Source organism: Hydra vulgaris, chromosome 02 (assembly GCF_038396675.1).
Source record: "Hydra vulgaris chromosome 02, alternate assembly HydraT2T_AEP".
Taxonomy (NCBI): domain Eukaryota; kingdom Metazoa; phylum Cnidaria; class Hydrozoa; order Anthoathecata; family Hydridae; genus Hydra; species Hydra vulgaris.
The window spans coordinates 28,331,774-28,353,858 of NC_088921.1; the positions used below are offsets into that span (position 1 = coordinate 28,331,774).

A 22,085-nucleotide genomic window follows, 5' to 3' on the forward strand; every position below is an offset into this window, starting at 1 on the left:
GGTGGCGCATGCGCAAAAAGATCAGGTGACAAAAAAAATTTAATGAAGCGTGACCAAATGTATATAAAGCGTGAAAAAAAATGAAATGGGTTCATAACGAATGGAATCAAAAAACAAACCGTTACAACAATTTCAAACTCCAACGACCGTAGCAGTAGTTCGACCTTATAAACAAGATCCTCCGATAGATAATGGTGGTACACACGACTCGCATGGGAATCATATTCGAAATTTTGAAGTGTATTAATGCATGGAAAGTAGCGTCGATAATAACACTTTCGAGTTTATTTATTGTTATTGTAGCAGGAGGATATTTATTTGGAGCGTTACTAGGAGTTTTTATATTACTTGGAACACTGTTGGGATTTTATATTTGTACTAAAATAATAAAAAACAAAGTGTAAAAATATATATATTATAAAAATATTATTTTCCAATTCTATTAATTCCGTAAGAAATTCCACCAGAGATAGCTCCACCCAAAACAGCTTTACCAATGGTAGGTAGAAGAGCGCTAGCAAATGCTGGTATAATGGCTTTAGATGCCATTCCTAAAAGAGGTCCAAAAAGAAATTTTCCACGCATTCGTCTTGTTCTATGTCTTTTATTATGTCTTTTATTATGTCTTTTTTTATGTCTTCTTTTAAACATTTTTTTATCGCGCTATCAGTGATGATAATAACAATGGACCTAAGAATGGAAGAAATCGACCACGCATGCGTTTTCTTAAATGTCTTCTTAATCGTTTTCTACCTGCGCCTTTTAACGGAGGTAAATAAACTCTTCCTCTTCCTCTTTTTCTATGCATTACGACATGTTTGAGGACGGTTAAAGTAATTATATATTGTAAAGTCGTGTTTTTTTAACATGATCAAATTTAGTTTTTTGCATTTGTTTTTTTAAGCCTCATACCAAGGGTAAATTTTTAATTTTTCTTAAAGTGTCTTGTATTTTCTTTGTCTTTTAAATCGCTTTCTACCAGCTCCTTTTAAAGGAGGTAAATAAACTCTCCCTCTTCCTCTTTTTTTATATGATTTTTTTTTTATTTTACAAGCGGTGCAACACCCTATTTTACGCATTGCGTTGCTTTTGAAGATAATCCAAAGCGTAACCTCCTACGTTTGATTTCAAAAGGCGTTTAGCAAAATTTTTCACTTTGGTAATAAATTTTCCTTTCCCTCTACGAGTTTTATGATGTCGACGACGGTGACCTCTTGTACGTCTGCGAGCCATGAACGCGACAAATAAAAAAAAACAACTAGATTTAAGAAAAATTTTTTAGAAATAAATAGCCGTTTACTTATAAAATAATAAATACAAATAGGGTTTGTTTAATAAAATGACAAATGTTTTTCATAACAAATTAAGACGATTTAAATTTGGTAGGAATATAGGTGACTTGAGTGTCGTTTCCTGAACCTTGTTCTATAACTTGAGCTTGATATTGCATAAATATAACAAGTACACCTTTAAATTGTTCTGTAAATTGCACATTGATTTGAAACGAATTATTTCCAGCAATAGTAGCAGGAGGTTTATCGTTGATAAAATTAAAATCGCTAGTGCTATCGATGACTAAAGGTTCTGTAGTGTTAGTAGTACTAAAATAGAGTTTAGGAGTTCTTAAAAAGCTATCATCGTCTGCAGTATAAAAATCTGCAATATTGTTAATATTAAAAGTAGAGGGTGTATTTCCTTTAAACAAGGAAACATAACTTTTCCAAAGGAACAATTGATCGTCTTGCTTTGTCAAATCGTATTCAGTAGTATCACCTGCTGAATTAACATATGTTCTTCTGTAATTATAAAGGGTGATTTTTTTAATCATGTTGCAAGCCATTTCAACGGGTGTAAAACAACTTTTGCTTAAATGATCGCTTTCTTTTTTTGAAGTAACAGAAAATATAATGCTGTGAGGTACAAGATCTGCTGTCTTTATACTTCCCAAATTAACAGTGACTTCCGTCACATTTTCTACATTGGTGACAACTTGTTCGTAGTGAGCGATACGTAGTAAAGTATACATTTCGTCTTTTTTACTGTTGAGATATAAAGATTTTTCCAAGGGTAAACTAGGTTTGAGTCTATAGGTATTGCAATAAATCATTGGGTTTTTTATAGCTACTCCTACATTAGCAAGAGCTGTTACTTGTGCGTCTGTAATAGGTCTAACCCATTCTAATAGTTGATTCATATCGTTTTCAATATAAAACTCAAATCTTACTTGTTTATTTTTTCCAAAATATTCTTTCATTTGAAAAATTTCACATATTAAACTCAAAGGTACTCTAAATTTACAACCTTTTTCTGCAGTCATAAAAGCATTATATCTATCTCTTAGCGCTGTTTGATAACCAGGAGCTACTGGAGCTGGTGTTCCAGTAAGTGGTCTAATGAGGCCATTAGGGTCTGCAGCTTGTATAAGCGTTTTGGTTTCAGTAAAAGTAATAGGGGTTGTATTTTCAGTTTCTTCTGTTAAACCTAAACTAGGATTAATCCACGACTCTCTAAACGCTTTTGTATAACTTTTTTTAACTAGCATTGTTTTAAATCGATCATAAGAACGATTAATGATAGCGTTGTTCGAACAAGTAGTATTATTTATTTGATAGTTGGGATAAAATTTTAAACATTTAAATAAGGCTTGAATAAAGTTGTAGCAAAGACAGACTTTGTTGACTAATTCATCGTCTGTTGTAGGTGTAAATCTTGTTTGCGTGTTGACATTTTTATAAAGAAATAAATCAAAATCTATATAATAATCGGGTAGATATGTCCATTCGTTGAGTATAGTGGTAAAAGAAATTAAATTAGCCATGTCAGAAGTAAGATCGTAAGAAAATTTTTGATTATTAACAGCAATGACTTCATCTTGAGCTTGAGCTGTTTGAAATCCAGGATATTTTTCATTTAATATCGCTTTATATTCAGCACTAATATTACCACTTGTTGCTTCTTGCAATAAACGATTTTCGTGGTCTGCTTGTGCCAAAACATCTTCAATAGTAATATGACCGTTTGTATTGGGTGTATAACGATTGCCGTCACCGTCTCTCACATATTTAGCTAACGAACCCATTTTTTTTTGAAAAAAAAGAAATAAAACATTTTTTTCCTATTTATTCATCTTCTGATTCTGAAGTAGTTTTTTTAAATGGTATTTTTTTATTTTTAACGTCTTTTAAAGCACGAGTGTAACCAAGTTCAATTAGACTTTTTTTATTCAATTTTTTTTTCTTTTTGTCGTTGTTATTCTGCATGAGTGGACTTGATAATATGGCTCTTTGTTGAATAATACAGTTTCTACATAAACCGTTTATCTTGTCAACAGCATTGACTTCTTGAAAACATTGCGAACAAATGTGTAAAGGACTAGATTTGCTTTTAGGTTTTTTTTCAACAAGTTCTTCTTCTTCTTCTGAACTTTCGGTTTCAGATTCTGAATATTTTCGTTTTTTAGGTTTGGATTTGATTTGTTCCTTTTTTTTCCTATTCTTGGGAGGTTTTTCTTCTGGTATTTCTTCTTTTTTATTTTTGATTTTTTTAATTTCATCCAATTCAGATTTCATGTTTTGCAATTCGGATTTGGTGGAATATTGAGTTAGTTGATTTTGTAATTGTTGCATGTGATTTTTAATTTGAGTGAATTGTTCTTTAGGATTAACTTTTGATTCTTGCATCATTTTTTCTTCTAAATTGACTAAATTTTTATGATATCTTCCTTTGGCGCACAAGAGACTCATTTTTTTTTATGTAAATAGGTAAGAGAAAAAAATAAATAACAACTTTTTTTTCTTTTTATATTTTCTTAATCATAATAAAAAATAAAAGACATTATTTTATACTAATCAAACTAGTTAATTGTAAAACGGAACCATTTGAATCTTTAACGTAGGATTAAAAAAAACGGTAGAACTAAGATTATTAAAGGTGAGCGGTTCAGATTTTGAATTAAGAAACGACCATCTTGATTGTTTCCAGTCGTCTACATCGTTGATATCAAAGGTGGATAATTGTCCTTGAATAGAAGGATTACGATTTTTTGTAAAATCAATATTGGTGGTCACTTGAGTCGAATTGGTGTAGTCTGTTAAATTGAAAAAAGCAACAATACCGGGAACATAAATTTTGTTCATATACATTCCACAATTTATAGCTTGATCGCATTTGATAAAAATATAAGTGTCTGTAGTCGAAGGAAAGTTGGAAACAGTGTTATTAAAATTACTAATTTGAACTAGAGCACATCTTAAGAAAGCGAGTCTTTTTTTTTGAATTTTAAAATCTAGCGACATGGCGTTGGTCATATTTTGATCGACTTGCATAACAAAGGGATTGATTTGTTGAGTTAAACTGTATTGATCTCTTTGTAAAAGTAAAGTATAAGGTACAGGATTGTTTCCAACAGGTTGATACATTTTTAAAATGATATTTTTTAAAGGCAAACTGTCTGTCCAAGTTTGTATAATCGTACCGTCGCTCTTTTTTTGATAAATAAATTGACCGGTGAGCGAAGTGCAATAAAATACCAATTCTGTTAGATTATTTCCTTGTAATATAGCTTTGACACTATTTAACCATGTTTTATGAGTCGGTGTTGTCGCTCTTTCAAAACTAGTTGTAGTGACAAGAGGTACTTTGATGCTATTTGAAAATAGAGGTTTGGTTTGTTCGCAATAGATTAAAACTTCAATAAAAGTTTCTGCGTTATATTTAGCAATTAAAGCGTTATCGCCTGTCCACATTTTGACAATGTCATCAGGTAAGTTGGAAGGTAACACTTGAAAGGTTCGCCAATAATTCGGTTTTATTTCGGGTTCGCCAATAATTCCGGTTGGGGAAACATAATTGATATCATAATCTGAATAGGAATTATGACTCATTTTAAAACCTAACATGTTTCTCTTAAGGAATACGCTCAATTTAATGGGTGATAATAATTTTCTTTGGAAGGAGGGTAAAGAAAAAAAAGTATAATAATTGGATACTCCGTCAATAGGTTGGGGAATACATGAAGGTATACCTTTGGGTATATTTGTAAGATATTTACTAAACATGTTAAAATCGGGTCCTGCATAAGTATGATCGGCAAAGGTCAAGTTGTTTAAATTGAGATTGAGTAAATTGTTTGTTACGTTTAAACTTTCGGTAAAAACATCCATCATTTTTAATTCTCTTTCAGGCCATATGACTTGATCGACGTTAAAAAAAGGTAATGGTAAAGAAGCTAAAGGTATATTTTTCAAAGTATAACGAAAATATTTTCTAGATGATCTAGATGAAAGAGGAAACCATATTTGATAAAAACTTGTTAATAATTCTACAGGTTCAGCTCCCAACTCGGATGATGTGACATAGAGTAATCTGCTCGCCGTTTGTGCGCGAATACTTGCAAAAGCAGCTTTAATAATATCTGCAAATTGTGGTAGTACCATTTTTTCAGTAGTATAAACTCCGGGCGTAGCGGGGTTTTTAGTATCAACGTAATCATTCCAAATTTTCCATAAGGCGTTAATATGAATATTGACATTATAAGGTATGTTGAAATCGTTTAGATTAGTTTCTACGTTATATAGGTTGCCTTCAAAAGGTATTGTATTGGTGTTGGTTAATATTTTTAATAAAAAAAAAGCAATTTGCCACGGTACAATGTGTTTTGTTTTTGATTTTTGACTTTCTGCAATAGGTAATATGTTATGAATATAAATATCTAAATCAACACTAAGAATATTATCATCGGCAGTTAACGGTCTGGTATCCGAAAGTAAGCTTCCCGAAGATAATGAGGGGTTTTTATAATTGGGTGTCAGCATGATGTGAATAAACGGACGAACAAAAGTATCTTCTACACCGTTTAGAATAATCTGTCTTTCGGGTGAAATAGCTGCTATTTCTGTTGCGGTTAAAAGCGGATGTTTTGCATATATTACAAAATTTTTACTAGTGTGAGTGTTTAAGGATAAGTTGTATATGTTGTCGTATAATGATCTACTACTATTATAATTATATTGTAGTAATTTGGTAAAATCTTCTAGAACGTAGGCAGTTGCAGATGTTCTGTTTGAAAAAAAACCAAAATAAGACAAACCTATTTCTTGTACGGTTGAAGTCGAACTAGATCGAATAGGTTGTAAAAAAGAAGGGTTGCTTGCATATTCGTTACTTTTTTTATAATACCACAATAAGTTATAGTTGGTTCTGTTAGCAAATGGGGCGGTATTGACGTTGAATAAATTTTGTTGTACATTGTTGTTTGCATCTAAACTAAACTTGATCATGGGCATATTGACTACAGCTGTTTTGTATCTAAGTTCAGTGTCAGGATCAAATAATAATTTTGGATTAAAATATTTTAATGATGAAATTTTAGCATCTTTATTATAATAAGTTGAAAAAAAGTCTGAAAAATAGAGCACTCTATTTAATCTGGAATTATAAAGTTCCAAGTTTCTAATAAAAAAATCATCTTGTCCGCCATGGGGTGTCATAGTACCAAAGAGTTTACTTCCACCTGTTGCATAAAAGGACCACATAAAATTCAAATGATCGCTACTCATGTTTTCCATATCTAATATGTCATAGCAAGGAAACGTGTCACCTGGTAAAGGGATATGATTAGCGTACAAGACAACACTTTTTGTAACAAGATAAAAATATTTTATGGGTCTTGTAGGATTAGCAATCATGTCGTTTTGAATATCGCACAACATTTTTTTTATAGCTGGTTTGGATTCCATTCTTAAACCGTAAGCGTTTTCAGAAAAAGATAGACTTTCGTCTACTCGAGTTAAATTTGTAGGTACGTCCATACTGGCTAAATGTAAAATGGTGTTATTTTTAAATGTGGGTTTGTCAATATCGTTAGGTGTCAAGGGTAAACTAAAATCGTTCAAAACATTATAATGCACGCTAGCTTGATTTTTATTTTTAATTTCGCTAAAATAATACGTGCTACAATCATATTTATTTACATCTAAAACATCGTCAAACGTTAAATTGTTCATTTTTTCTTTTTTTCTTGCTGTTTTTTCTTCAAAGGTTTTAAAAATGTATTAACATATTCGTTAAAGTTTTTATAATAAATGTCTTTGTCTTCTTCGTTAACAGGTAACAAATCTTCTCGTTTTACTTTAAATGTCTTATTTAAATTGCCTACTATTCCCACTTTATAAATATAAACGGGTAAATAACCTTCGACTGAAGGGTTAGTGCGCTGAGAGACTTTGATAATAATTACTTTTTTGGTCGTGTCCCAATACGGTTGATCGCGAGTAGTCGATTTGCTAAAAGTGTCTTTGGGATCTATTTTATATTTTTTCAAATAACATTCGGTTCCAACGGAGAGAGGTTTGTATATTTTTAATTTTTCGTTTTTGTATTCTTTTTCTACTCGATGTAACATGTTGGAAGAAAAATGATGTCCTCGTCTTTTGTCGTCTCGGTATTGATCGACTAAACGAAGAGCTTTACCTTTGGCGTCGTCAGCATCCAATTCATCAGGAGCGATTCCACTCGTGACTCGTTCTTTTTCGTTGAGTTTTTGTTCCATGTCCTCGATATAAAAACTCCAATTCTTTTTTTGAAGTTCACCTTGTTTTTTTAATTTTTGATAAAGTTGTTTTAATCGTCCTATGGTGGATTCGGCCAAGTAAGCTTTTCCATAATTTTTAGAACTAAAATGAACAATGTTTTGTTCATAACACCATTCTTCCATTTTGTTGTTAAAAAATTCACCACCTTGATCCGTTTGCAAGTAGATAAACGTTTTATCGTCTCTTTTAATGTCTTCAAAAATATGTTTAAAACTGCTCAGCACTTTGTCTGCTGTTTTTTTACTGGTGACTCTCAAATAGACTTTTTTAGATACTCCATCTACCACAACTAAACAAAATTCGGGTCGATGAGAAGCAAAATTTAAATTAAAACTGTTCATGTCGGCCAAATCAGCTTGAAAATATTGTCGAGGTCTATCGTACGAATATTGATGTGTTTCGTAAACATAAGGTTTGCGAGGAGCTTGTTTTTTAGCGTTGACATCGGTTGTTTTTTTAAAAAGCAAAGTAACGTGTGACCAAGCGGTGATGAGTCCGTTCCATTTGGCATAGATGGAATTTTCTAAAAGCGCTTTGAGTTGATCATAAAATTTCAAATCGGTTGGATTTTTTTTTAAAGTGTCCAATTGTAATAAAACTTTTTTAATTTTGGGTACGTCAGTCAAAGCAAACAAACGACTCGATAATTTGGTCAGTTGATCTTCTACAAGATTATCAATAGCATCTCTCAAAACATTGTCCATTTTTTTTAAAAGTCGGTATATTTTGTTATCGGAGCTTTTCTTTTTCTTTCGTCTATATTTGTAGACGATGATCTAGTAGGTGGTTTTTTTGTTCTTAATCCTAAACGACCACTTCTAGTTAACATTGGAGTTTCAGTACTAGCGCTAGCAGCTGTTGGTTCGCTTTCTGTTGTTTCAGGTAAAGCAGTAGCTCCTAATAATGTGGGATCAGTTTCAGGTTCAGTAGTTGTGTTTGTTTCAACAGGTTCTTCTTCTTTTTTAGTTTCTATCGGACCTAAATAAGGATCGGATGCTCGTGTTCGTGGTTCTTTTTTGGGTGTAGGAATTTCTAATAAGGAAGACTTTGTTAAAGGATGAGTGAATAAATTTCTTTTTTTAAAATGGGTAACATGTTTTAAAGCGTTGGCAAAATTTACAATATTATTAGAATCCATTTCAAAACATTTTTTATAAGACATTAAAAGTGAATTTAAACGAATAAGATGAGAATTATACATTGCACCCATTATCATTAACATTTCGAGCAAACTTTTTTCTTTGATTGTATTTTCTGTACTGTAAAATTGATTCGAATTGGATTTAATATGTTGCAATAATCCCAACATGCCTCCTTTTGCACAAGTTTGTTCTACTTCTTCTTTTAATAGGACAACATCTGTTACATCTCTAAAAGGTAAAGAAGGCACAGTGTTGAAAAAAGTTTTGAACGTCAAATAGACCATTGTTTCTCCGATGGCTCTGCTAGCTAACGCGTTTTCGTTATAGTTGTTTAACATTTGAGCAAATATATCTTTATTAGGTAATAAATAACTGTTGGCTTGAATGTATTCTCTCAATATTTCAAATTTATCACCTCGAAACATTTCGCCATAGTGTATACATCTTTGTTGAATAATGTCTTTTGTTTGTGTTAATATTTCAAAAGCTCTACTTCCACCAAAACTTTTATCGCTGAGAGATTCGCTTTCTATAAAACTAGAAGTCATAACAGTGTAAGGATCTCGAGCTAGAGCACTAGCATATACACCTTCGGAGGTTAATTTAGTTTCGTTTCGGAAGGGTATGTTGTATTTTCTAATAAAACTCCATAATTTGGCAAAAGTAAGTTGTCTTATTTGATAATAGTCGGCTACTATTCTCATGTTTGTTACAGAATGAGAAGAAGTGAGTAAAGTTAAAAATTCGTTAGCATAATAGGAATATTGTTTTGGATCGTTTATTTTTTCAAAGGCAAAGTTGGTGACATTGTTAATAATACTAGCTATAGATTCTTCTACATCTACGACGTTGGCTAGATATAAAATATAAATTTTTAAATTGTTTAAAGTAGCTTTTTCGTTTCTCGGTTTGTAAACGCGTAAAGAAATTTGATGCGAACCAAATCGATAATTGACTTGATTTTTACACATGTCCACCAGCTGTTTAGCCAAGTTGGGAATTTTTTTTACAGATTCGCTTCGATAAAGCTGTTCTAGAATTTCACTTGCATTGGCTGTTTCGTGAAAAATTAAAAATTTATTAAGAGGTGTCAAAGTGTAAATTTTTTTATTAGCCGATGGAATAGTGTTCAAAGTAGTAGAACGCGGTAAAGTGTTTAATGTAGATTGAATAGAGGTGGGTGGTGTAGCGGTAAGAGCGTTGTCTTGAATAGGAAATCTTTTTAAATTTCTCATGCTTCTCAAAGATTCGCTTATATTTCTTTGATCGATTTGATCATTAAAATCGCTTTGTTTATTCAGATTTAAAATGGATTTAAAAGCGTAAGCATCACCTCCTACGTTGAGATAGGTTTTCCATTTTTCTTGATCGCTGATTAAACTTGTAGCTATATCACTATCGAGCATAGTGTCTAGAGGTAACAAAGCATTTAAACTTTGTTGAAAGCTTACTTCGCCAGCAATTTGATTGTCGAGATTGATGGGATCGGCATAATTGAGAGAAGAAGGCAAATCGTATCTCTGGATAAGCTCAGAGACATTGGATGTGTTTGTTTCGCCAGATTCTAGGTTACTTTGTTCGTTTTCTTGTTCGTCAATTTGTAACAATTTTTTGTTAAAAACATCCATGTTGTAGGCATTTTTGGCTAATACCTTACGTAAGGTTAATAAAGGAGACTCGTGATAAGGTCTATATCTATTCATGTTTCATAAAAATACAAATTATTTTGAAAATACAATTCTTTTTGACAATAATCAACGTCAAATTGTTGTCTTAATAAATCGATTACAGTTTTTGTAGGTTGTATAGTGTCGAATGAGATTAATTTATTAGCGTAATAATTTATAATTTCGTGATAAAGTTTAAAACGAGTAGAGTTGAAATATTCTTTTAAAACGTCGTAATTGTGATAAACAAAGTCTGATATAGCTTGATTTTTATCTTTCATTTTTTCTTTTTTCATAATGACTTTTCCGTTTTCGTTAAATTTTGGATACGGATACAAATATTCTTTGACAAAAAGTTTAATTTCTATACAAACGTATTCTTGAAAAGCGTTTTTTATTTGTTGTCGTTCGTGATCCGATAAAAGTTCGCATTTTAACATTTTTACAGCGTTAAAACGCGTCAAAATTTCTTTCATCCATATTTTAATTTCGTTTTCGTCAATGTCTTTTCTTCTATTCATTTTGGGAATAAATATTTGTCCTCGAACAGCCAACTTTTGTCTCATGGCTTGTCGTTTACTCGCTTTGTTAGAAGGATTGCAACATTCGTAATCGTTTTGTAAAATTCGTAAAAATTCTTCACTTTCCCAATCATGTAGAATCAGAGGCGTGTCCACTGTCTGAAGATTCGTCTGTAGATTCGTCTGAAGATTCGCACAATCCATATCGTTTTTGTCTTTTAATTTCTTCGAGTAGCTGTGTTGCTCTCTCGCTTTCACTCCATTTTCTTTTTTTTATCGTATTTTCTTTTTCCTTATTTATATCCATTTTATCTTCTTCGCCGGGTTTATTCTCCTTCTCTTGATTATAGTTGTTGTGATGCGATTTGAGATAATAATGATTTTTTAGATTAGGCGCTTTTACGTAGGGAAAAGATTGAAAACTAACAATTTTTTTGTTCACGCTCATGTCTTTATAATCAAAGTCCAATTTACCTTGAGCGTCTACTGGAATAAATACTTTTTGTTCTTTACTCGTAATTTGAGTTCTTAAGCGTGCAACGGAAGAGTTTCTTTTAAACAAAGCCAAATGTCCGTGTTGATTAGAAGTTTCTTTATTTAACAAATCGGTGATAACGTGATGATGCATTTTGCCGGTCGAAGGAAAATCGTTTTTAAATATTTTTTCAATTTCGCTGTTGTTATCAAAAGAAATGATACATTTGTAATGAGACACTAAATTGTTCCAACATTGACTGGCTTTAGAAGGTACGGAATGAAAAACGGTAATGGTACCTACTCCGTGATGAGAACCGCTAGAACACGCGCTAGTGTATTGTTGACTTTTTAAACAAAAAGCGCTAATGTCATCAAATAAAAGTATTGTTTTTAATAAACGGTGATCGCTATTTTGAATACCGTATTTATCTTTGGAAAAACCAATAGCTCTCTGTATTACCGAATCTAAATTTTCTGGACTGTTCACTGTTATAATCTGATACGCTTCTAAATTATTTTTTGAAGAGTCGATAATATTTTTCCATGTTTTGTGTTGACAATCGCTAGGTTCTCTCATTTGTATCACAAATAACATTTCGGCATCAGGAAATTTTCCACAATGTAATAAATCTCTAGCCATAGTTGATTTTCCACTGTTTGTAGGACCTGTAATAATTGTATTTTCTGGATAGACATCTTGAGTAGGTTTAAAAATATTAAATTTTACTTGCGAATGGGTTTCATCGTCTTTGAGTTCAGTTTCTTTTGATGTTCCTTTCAAATAGAAATCATGAAAACCTTTTTCGTTTAATATTTCGGTAATAGATCTACCATCTTTTTTTTCTATAAGTTTTTCTATAGGTTGTTCTACAGTCTCTATTTTTTGTTCAAGAGGTTTTTCTTCTTTTTCTTCCATTTTTTTTTTTTAACTACGAATAAAAAAACAAACATTTTTTTTAATTTATATCCTTTTTTTATCAAAAAAATTTTTACAAAATACGGTTCAAAATAATTTTTTTAATGTCCATTCTTGGTATGTTGTTCATTGCGTAAAGTAATTGTTCTTTAGTGCCATTACGATTCCATATTTTTAACATTTCAAAAGCTTTTTCTTCGATATATCTGTAATCTGCATCAATAAGATCCAGTTCTTGTTCACACACTTTCAAATATCTTCCACACGTTTTCCAATCTCGATTTAATCGTTTTGCCACTTCTGTTAATACTATATTATCCATCTTTTTTATTTTCTAAAAGACAATTACAATTATAATGAATACTATTGTATTCTTCACAATGAACACAATCTTCTTCATAACATCCCACGTGACACTCGAAACATAAATATTCAACCAAACAATCAAAACAGCAACTTAAAAATCCTTCATGAATTAATTGTCGTCCGTTCAGAGTAATGAGAATCAAACGCGAAGTATAAGAACCGTTTTTTTTATTTTTAAAATAATGAATTTCGTTTTCTGTATTTTCTACTAAATAAAAATTTTTAAAACCAATTTCTTTTAATTTGTTTTCAAGTTGTTGCGCTGTCCATTTTTGTTCTAAAAAATAAAACACCATTTTTTTTTTTATAATCATAAAAAAATTTTTTTTTACAAATTTATATTCTTTTTAAGATCGTATAATAAAGGGATCAAAACTTTTCGATTAAACATGGCCATTGTTTGATAACGTTCTGATTGTTTTATAATATTTTTTTCAATTTCAAGTAAATTTTGAATATGTTCATCGCTACAAAATTTTTCTATATCGGGTAACACTTTTAAATTGGCTTCTCGTATCGGTTGCAAAAGATAATGATCACGAATTTCGGTCATGACTCCGTCATCAAAAACATAATTTTTTTGTGTAAATCTTTTTAAAAAATCAATAGTGTGCGTTTGTATTTTCACTTGTTTGTAATTGACACTCATTCTATTTTGTTCGATAGGTTGATTTTCTTTTATCACTGAAAAAGGAACTTGTTTACACAATCTTTTGGCAGCAAAGGTATCGAATCCGTTGACATAATTTGAAAATAAAAGTTTAGAATTGGGTACTCCTTTAGCTCTATTTTTATAATAATTTTTTTCTTCGTCTCCGTTGACGCTATGAACGCTATAACATTTAGGTCCCATAGCAAAAGCTTGTGCAATGTAATAAGGAGGAGGTATTTCGTTTTGAAAATGATCCGTTTCTTTGGCGTAAAGAGTGGAATAAAAAGGATGAGTCGTTTTATAATTGGAATAATCCATCCAACGATTGCCAAAGTTTGAAAAATAAATCCATTCTTCTACCTTTTCTCGAAACGTTGTGGAAAGCATTTTGTGTTTCTTTTGCGTAATAAAAAAACAACCAGAATCAGTATCTGTTACTACTAAATGTTTTTCAGCTCCATGATTTCTTAATACTTGTCCCAATTCCCAACTAAAACGTCCTACATTAAGTTTGGCATAAGATAAAATTTGTGAAGCTACAATACGTAAAGAGGTGTTTACGAGTTTGCATTTTTCGCTGGTTGTTAAAATGAGAGCGTTTTTATGATCTTTCGATTTTAAAAGTTCAAAGGCGTCTTTCATTTCATGATGATTGTCTTGATCGTGAAATAAAATACTTTTGGTTTTAACATCTGTCATTAAACCAAACAAAGTTTCTTTAAAATAATCATCATAACTAAAATCACTCGTTTCGTATTCATCTAAACATACTTTTTTTTCAAAAACGTCCAATTTATATCTTTCAGGTTCAACACCGATGAATTGTGATCCGTTATATAATAAATTTTGAAAATGAAAAGGGAATAACTTTTTAATATTTTCATCGGTTTGACCTTCTTGAATTAAAACACGACGAATGTTTTGAAAATTTTCAATACTATTTTGAAATGCTTTTTCTTCGTGGTTCATAAAAGTAGTATTTAGTTTTTGTGCAATTTGTTGACTCAAGGTTCCGTAATGACCGTTAATTTGTAATTTGCAAGAAGCATCCACTACCTTGTCGCCCTTTTTAATAGCTTCTTTTCTTTTTTCCATATTTCGTTTTACCATTTTTTGAGCTAAAGGATAACGCCATAGAGGAAGCACTTTGTAAATTTTTTCAACAATGCATCCACAGCACGTAGTCAACCATATTAAAGTGTCTAAAAATTCACACGTTTCATGCGAACTTAATTTCATGACCAATTTAATAGTTTTGTCTTTTTCTATACCGTAGGTTCCATTGTTTTTGAGATAACGTTTGGATACAATTTCAGTGGGAGAATAATCTTGAAAGGATATAATTTCTTTTTCTACCATGGGTGAAAAACCTCCTACTTGATCTTGATACTCTGGTTTCATAGTAATTTGACAATGCACTAAAGCGCTCGTCGAGAAACCGTTTAAATTAACGCGATGATATTTTCGAATCACATCGTCTAAAGTAATACATTCCAAATCAAAAGAATATTTCATGTGAAAAGGTAAAGGTTTTAATTGAGCTCCTCCGTATTGTCCGTTTTCGTCCATAAAAATTAAACAACCTCTCAATTCGCTGTTTAATTTGAGTTCTTTTATTTTAGGTTCAAAGTAATCTGTATCAATGGCAAACTTTTGCGTACCGTTGGTGGACATACCGCCTCGAATACTCTTTTCAATCATTTTTTGATGTTCGTTGGTCGCAGGATATTGGATTGGAATTAAACTGATGGTAGAATTGAGTTTACTGGTATAACTAAAAATGCTAACATGATTTAGAATATGAAACTTTGTAAATTGAAATGTTCTTTCGTCAAAGTCAATCATAACAGAACCTAATACGACCGTATCGAGTACAGTATAGATATGCAATAAGGATTTTAAAGTTTTTAAATTCAAAAAGTTCCACAATTTTTTAACACCTTCGTAAGCTTCTTTCAATTTTTTAATTTCTTCTTGTAAGTTTTTAGACTTCATTAAATCGTTTTGAGCAAATAATTCAATCGGTGGAAATGTTTTATATTCAATGTTTAAGAGTTCGTCTGTTATTTGCGAGTAAGGAAATAATGTTTTTTTAATAAAACAGTTTTTAAACTCTAAATTGTCGGCTAAATCATTTACTTCGGGATGAAAAGGTCGTAAATAATGCAACATGGTGTTGACAATTTGATGTTGTGCTTTTTGTGACAACATACTACTGGCCTGTTCTAAGGAACAGTTTAAAATTTTCAAACTATCTACAATTTTAATATGTTTACCGATGCAAATAATATTGACTTTGCTTACATTTTTAGATATAACAAAAACATCTTCCATGTTGCTGTATTTTATAAAAGCATTAAAAGGTGTAGTTTCAGATTCTGCCAAATGACCGTATAACGGAATATCCAATATTTTTTTTAAACCTTCTACAATCATAATACGATTATCAAAAGAAGCATTGTGAGCAAATATAGGACAAGACAAATGCTGACTATATCTACCTAAATTTTTGTTGCAATAATCGTGAGCTAATCCGTACACTTGTCCTGAAAAATGATCGTGATCAATAACAAGATAATCTTCAAAAGCGTTAAGAAAAAATTGGCATTTATTTAAAACTTTTTCTCGATTTTTTTCATCTTCAATAAAATCAGTTAAATTAAATTGGGTTTCAAATTGTTTATTAAAAGCAACCAACATGGTGTGATACCATAATTCGTAGACGGGTTGCTTGAATTTTCTCATGAGAAACAAAAAATGAAGGTTGTCTGTATATTGTTCACCCGTTTCGTTAATACATTTGCGAAAGATTTTGATTAAAAAGTAGGGATCTTCTAATAACTCTATATCTTCTTGATTAAAATAGTTTTCAAATTGGTGTTCGGTCATGATAAGCAAAGACAATTGTTTCATATAATCTACAAGTTCAGCAGTGGTGATTCTCACATAATCACTCAATAATCCGTTAGTGGCAGGTAAGTGTTGAAATTTTTCCCACCATCTACAACAAATGTAATACAAAGTGGAGACTCGAAATAAATCTTGTTTTATTTTTTCAGCATCGTTGTCGATTAAATAATTTTGAACGTGACAAGGTAACATGAACAATTCTAATCGTCCTACTCTTTGAAACACCATGTTTACAACTTGAATTCGCTTGTCGTTATAAATGCGAAATTCATTATGATTTAATCTTTCCATTTCTTGAGGAGTCATGTGAGAAAATTTATTTTTATAAACATCAGATTGACGTATTTTATCTACAGGAGTTCTACAAATAGAACAACAAGGATTTTCTTCTCGCCATATTAAATCTCTTTCTTCACTTGATATATTTAAATTTTCAAAACGCGGTAAACATATTTCATATGTAAATCGAACCAAAGTATCTGCTAAAGCAATGATATCGTAAACTCTCAATTCCATTTTTAATTTTTCATTATTTTCACAATTTAGTTTTTCCCACAAGATACGTCTGTGTGTCTTGTGAAGTAAAGAAACTCCTGGTTGAAAATAGTCTGGTAGACAAGTTAAAGGATTTCTTTCTAAACTTTCAACCGTATTTTCATAATAAAAAATCCATTGAGTAATGACTTGACCTTGTTCGTCTAAACCAAAACATTCTCTTGCTAATTTTTCATGAATGCATTGAATCACAATGGAATGACAATAATAATTCAACTCAGATAAAGGTTTCACTTTGGAAGTAGCATTTTCTTCAGACTTTGTAATACTCGTTTCGCAATCAAAAGTCATTAAAAATGGAAACAAGTTTCTACTTGTACACATGAACGAATTTTGTGGTCGATAGTGAGTAATGCAATCACCGTATGTAAATTTGTCCGGTTTATAATAACCTTCGCATTTGTGTTTCTCTGTGGTAAATTTTTGTCCACAATCAGAACATTGAAACAAAACACGTGAGTTGTTAGAACAAAAATACTTTGTAGAAAATTTTTCATTCAACATGCTTATAGCGTGAAAAGAATTATTTTTTTGAAAAATACAAATTTTGATCGTGTTGATTGTTTTTTTTCGTTCATTGGCTTTATTTCTTTCTTCGTCGTTAATAAATACTCTTTGAGAATCTTGATCGTCTTTGGTAATGTTTGCGCTTTCGTAAACTACTTTTAACAATTCTGCAAGAGAACTTTTATATTGTGATTTTAATTTTGAATGCAACAAACGAATTTTGGTGTTTTTTTTGTTAACGGCAAAAATTTTAATGTTAATACGATCAAAAGTGTTTTCGTAAGCAAAACAATGACAAAAATCAATCAAAGTTTGAAATGACGTATTTTTAGATTTTTCTTTTATTTGTTGTAAAACGTCTTTCCATGCTAGAACATTTTGCTCTTCTTGATCTTCAAAAAGAAGTTGTAAAATATTTTCTTCAGAATATAAATCTGTAGTGTTTTTTTCCAACACTTTTCTATTCCATTCTTCAACGGTGCTCACATTCCATTGACGAATCAACAAAGACACGAGAAAAGCAGAATAAAAACATAATCCTGGTTCAAATAAAATACTATAATCTAAAAACATTTTCTTTTTTTGTTGATAAGTCAGAATAGTATAAACAGTACTTTTTAGTGTTTTTTCCCATTGTGTTAAAGAATGAGGTCTATACCATTCGCCAAACCATTCGTCTATTTCTATCTTCTTTTGTTGTTTTTTTTCGTAATATATTTTATTGTGTTTCTTTTGGTTACTTTTTCTTCGTTGTTTTAGTGTTTCTTTCTTTTTTTCATAATAAGTTTTGTTGAGTTTTTTCTTTTTTTCCATTTCTTCATTTGTTATTCGTTGTTTTAGTGTTTCTTTCTTTTTTTCATAATAAGTTTTGTTGAGTTTTTTCTTTTTTTCCATTTCTTCATTTGTCATGTGTTTTTTCTTTTGGTTACTTTTTAGTGTTTCTTTCTTTTTTTCATAATAAGTTTTGTTGAGTTTTTTCTTTTTTTCAATTTCTTCATCTGTCATGAGCGTTTTTCTTTTAAAACCAGACAATTCAAAATCTCGTAATTTCATCATGGATCTTTCTGTTAAATTGGATAAAGTTTTAATTTTAATATTACATAATCGTATTATCTTCCATCCGCTGTCGTTTTCTAAAACATTAAAAACAGCTCGTACATTGGCATCTTGAATAAAACGCAAATTTGTCGGTCCTTCTAAAGGTTTAATAAAATAAACAGGTGAATTGTAACAACGTTTCATTATTTTACAATAACCATTTTCAATAGACTTACAACACAAAGTAACAATATTATAACCTAATAAGAAATTTTGAAACAAGTCAGCAAAAAGAATACTGTTTTTCATTTGTGTTTCAAAACCTTGCATTGTTTTTTGTTCAACATGATGAACAATTTCATCTGGACTTTGAGTTTCTGAATAAAGTTGTGATTCTTCTACAATATCTTCATCTTTATAACGATCTTTAATGTAAAAAAAATGTTCCGTGTATATACTGTTATTACTAAAACGAGTTTCCTCAGTTTGATATTCAAATTTCATTTTTTTTAAGAATCTAAAAAAAAAAAATTTACATGTATTTTTTATAAAATTCCAAAACATCAGAATCAACAGTAATACTTTTAAATAGTGTTCGTAAATCAAATTTATTATTAATAATTATAAATATATCGTTCAAATTGCAAACTCGTGATAAAGAAACATAATAAAGACTATTAATAAAAGCCTTTGAATTAAATTGAACAACGGCTTTATTCATGGTACTTCCTTGTGCTTTATGAACCGTAAAAGAAAATGCTAATTTTAAAGGCAAACCAAATCTTGAGCCCACGACAGCATGAGAGCAATCTAAAATTTCTTCTTTGACACATTCAATTTTGACTTCTTTTTTATTCATCATCACCCAAACTGCATTACTTTCTATTAAAATAACAGTACCAATAGTACCATTACACAAACCTTCTTCCACATTAATATTTCTTACAAGCATCACAATAGCACCTATTTTAAGATAAACAGCTGCCGGAATTTGAAACGAGCATGGAATATTTCGATTTTTAATAACATCTTTAGCATAAAACCAATACCCTTCTTGTTTGATAGTTTCCATTTTTTGATTGTTATAAACATCCACTTCGATGTTTCTAAAAAACAATCTTGTATATTTAGAGTTTAAATTTTCATCTTTTTCAAAACAACGTGTCATAAAATAATCAATAGTTTTGTCTGAAACTTGACCAACACGTAGTTCATTTAAAGCTCCAAAAAATTGTTCGTCGTCTTTTTGTCTAAAACATTGAGTTAAAACCAACACTTCTGTCATGTAGTGTAGCCATATTTGTGATTTAAAAACAAATTGACCTGAAACAGGTGGCAACTGAAAAAAATCACCACAAGCAATCACTTGTATACCACCAAATAATTCATCGTAACATTGTCTAATTTCACAAGCTATCGAATGTAATAAATCAAATGTTGAAGCGCTAATCATTGAAATTTCATCAATAATTAAAACATCAGTTTCCAACCATGTTTTTTTAATGTCTTGATGCATATGTCGTTTATAATAATCGACACTTTTAACACCAGTTTCTATACCAGCAAAAGCATGTATGGTGACACCATTGATTAAATAAGATGCTTTTCCTGTACTCGCTGTAATATGTATTGTTTTATAAATTTGTTCGCTTTGAGCTATTTGGTTGACAATATAACTTTTACCGCATCCAGCACCACCAGTAATAAAGAAATTCTTTCCTTCATCAAGCCATTGAAGTGCTTTTTGTTGTTGCAAAGATAACATTTTTTTTTATTATTTTGCTGAAAAAAAAATATTTTTTTTTTTATTTACTGAAAAAAATACATATAAGAATATTTGATAAAAAAGAATAACAAAATTAGTTTAACATTTAAATTTGTTCGTATTTTAAATAAAAAGTCACTATCGTTTTCGTCTAACAAAAATTTCAAAGATGCCATTTCCTCGTCAGTTAAAGTTTTGCCATTTTCTTTCTCCTCGTCAGTTAAAGTTTCGCGAATTTCTTTCAACAAAGAATTCATATTTACAATCTTTTCCAACATTTTTTTATTTTCATTTATATTATTCATCTAAAAAAAAAAAAAATTTATTTCGAATATAAAAATATTACACCATATTTTATAAAAAACATCATATATATAATGTTTCTATTGATCAGTTTTTCCAATTTAGTTGAAAAATTGTTTTTGTTCCCATTAACAAGTAATAAAAATTTCACAGCTGACATTTCATCTTTGTTCAATACATTTATTTGTTCATTATGTTTGTTTAATAATTCCAACAAGTTGTTATTTTCATTTATTTTATTCATCTAAAAAAAAATTGTCAATTAATAAACAGAATTATAACATTTTTCACAATATATAAATGAACAACTTTCACCATCAAATTCTCTATGCTCATCACACTCTTCACATTCGTTTAAATAATGTTTACAATTTTCAATTTCTTTACATTTTTCTTTTACATGGTTTAAAACATCTTCTTTACATTTTAATTTAAAAAAATCATAAAAACATTCAAAATTTAAATTCAAATAAATATGATAATGTTTTTTAATATATTGAAAAACCATCAAAATCAATATATGAGGTACTCGTTTCATTTCTTGAATGAAAAAATCATCCCACTTGTACTCACCATACCATTGACATCGACGACATAAAATTTGTTTAGAACTAATCGCATGTATTCGAATTTCTTCCAATGTAGCTGGGTGAGCTCGATTGAATTGGTATATTTTTTCCATCAAAAAATCCAAATCATTTTCTGTTAGTTGCATTTTTTATTATGTAATCTAAAAAAAATAAAGAAAAAAAAATACATTAATAAAAAAAATAGTTACTTTAACGAAACCATCGATATACCAAATTTTTATTAAAAGTACAATTGTCACACAAATGTTCAAAAACACAATTGTCACACAAATGTTCAAAAACACAATTACATTTAACTAAATCACGTATTTCATGATTAATAAGACCAAAAATTTTGTTTAATAAATCAGACGATAAAGCAAGTTTACTAGAAGCTTTTATTATCATAGTGTAAAATTCTTTTATTGAATCCTCACAATAACTACAACATAAACAAAGAAAACGATAATCAAACACAGGATCGTATTCTCCACATTGACATTCAGCCAAAAATTTAATCTTTTTCTCTTTATTTCTATAAATTTCCAAGAGTTGTTCTTTAGTTAAATCCATTTTTTTTGAAGCTATATCCACACAAGAACAACAATACATACAAAGAAATGATGGTTTGTATTCGTCACATTGACATTCGGTTAAAAATTTCTTTTGTTTTTTATAATCTTTTAAGATTAACTTTTTAGATAAATCCATTTTTTTTGAAGCTTTTAATATAATAGAATAGTTACACCACGATATCTCCTCTTGTTCCATTTTTTATTATGTAATCTAAAAAAAATACAAAAAAATGTATACAATTCATTATAAAAAATGGAATTCAAAATTTGATATAAAAAATGATTATATAAAAAACAAATATAAAAACAAATATATATATTAATTACAAAAATATAAAAAAATGTTTGTTTCTATCAGATAAATATAATTATATCGACAAATGTAATTATATCTTTAATTGTTTTACAATTCGTCATCGTCCAAAAATATAAAAAAATGTTTGTTTCTATCAGAAAAATGACGTTCTGTAAATGTAATTTTATCTTTAATTGTTTTACAATTCGAACATAACCTTTTACATTCACAATTC

The 22,085-nt window shown here is 29.9% G+C and overlaps 1 protein-coding gene across 1 annotated transcript; it reads right to left on the reverse strand.

The window, feature by feature from the left end:
- Positions 1–18,875: 18,875 nt before the first annotated feature.
- LOC136075984 (ATP-dependent DNA helicase PIF1-like) lies at positions 18,876–20,108 on the reverse strand. Its single transcript, XM_065789439.1, has one exon. It carries the CDS (start codon positions 20,106–20,108, stop codon positions 18,876–18,878), a length of 1,233 nt encoding a protein of 410 aa, XP_065645511.1.
- Positions 20,109–22,085: the final 1,977 nt, after the last annotated feature.

Bases quoted from the DNA above. Each gene is read 5' to 3' on its own strand.
- LOC136075984 (XM_065789439.1), bottom strand. From the start codon at position 20,108: ATGTTATCTTTGCAACAACAAAAAGCACTTCAATGGCTTGATGAAGGA.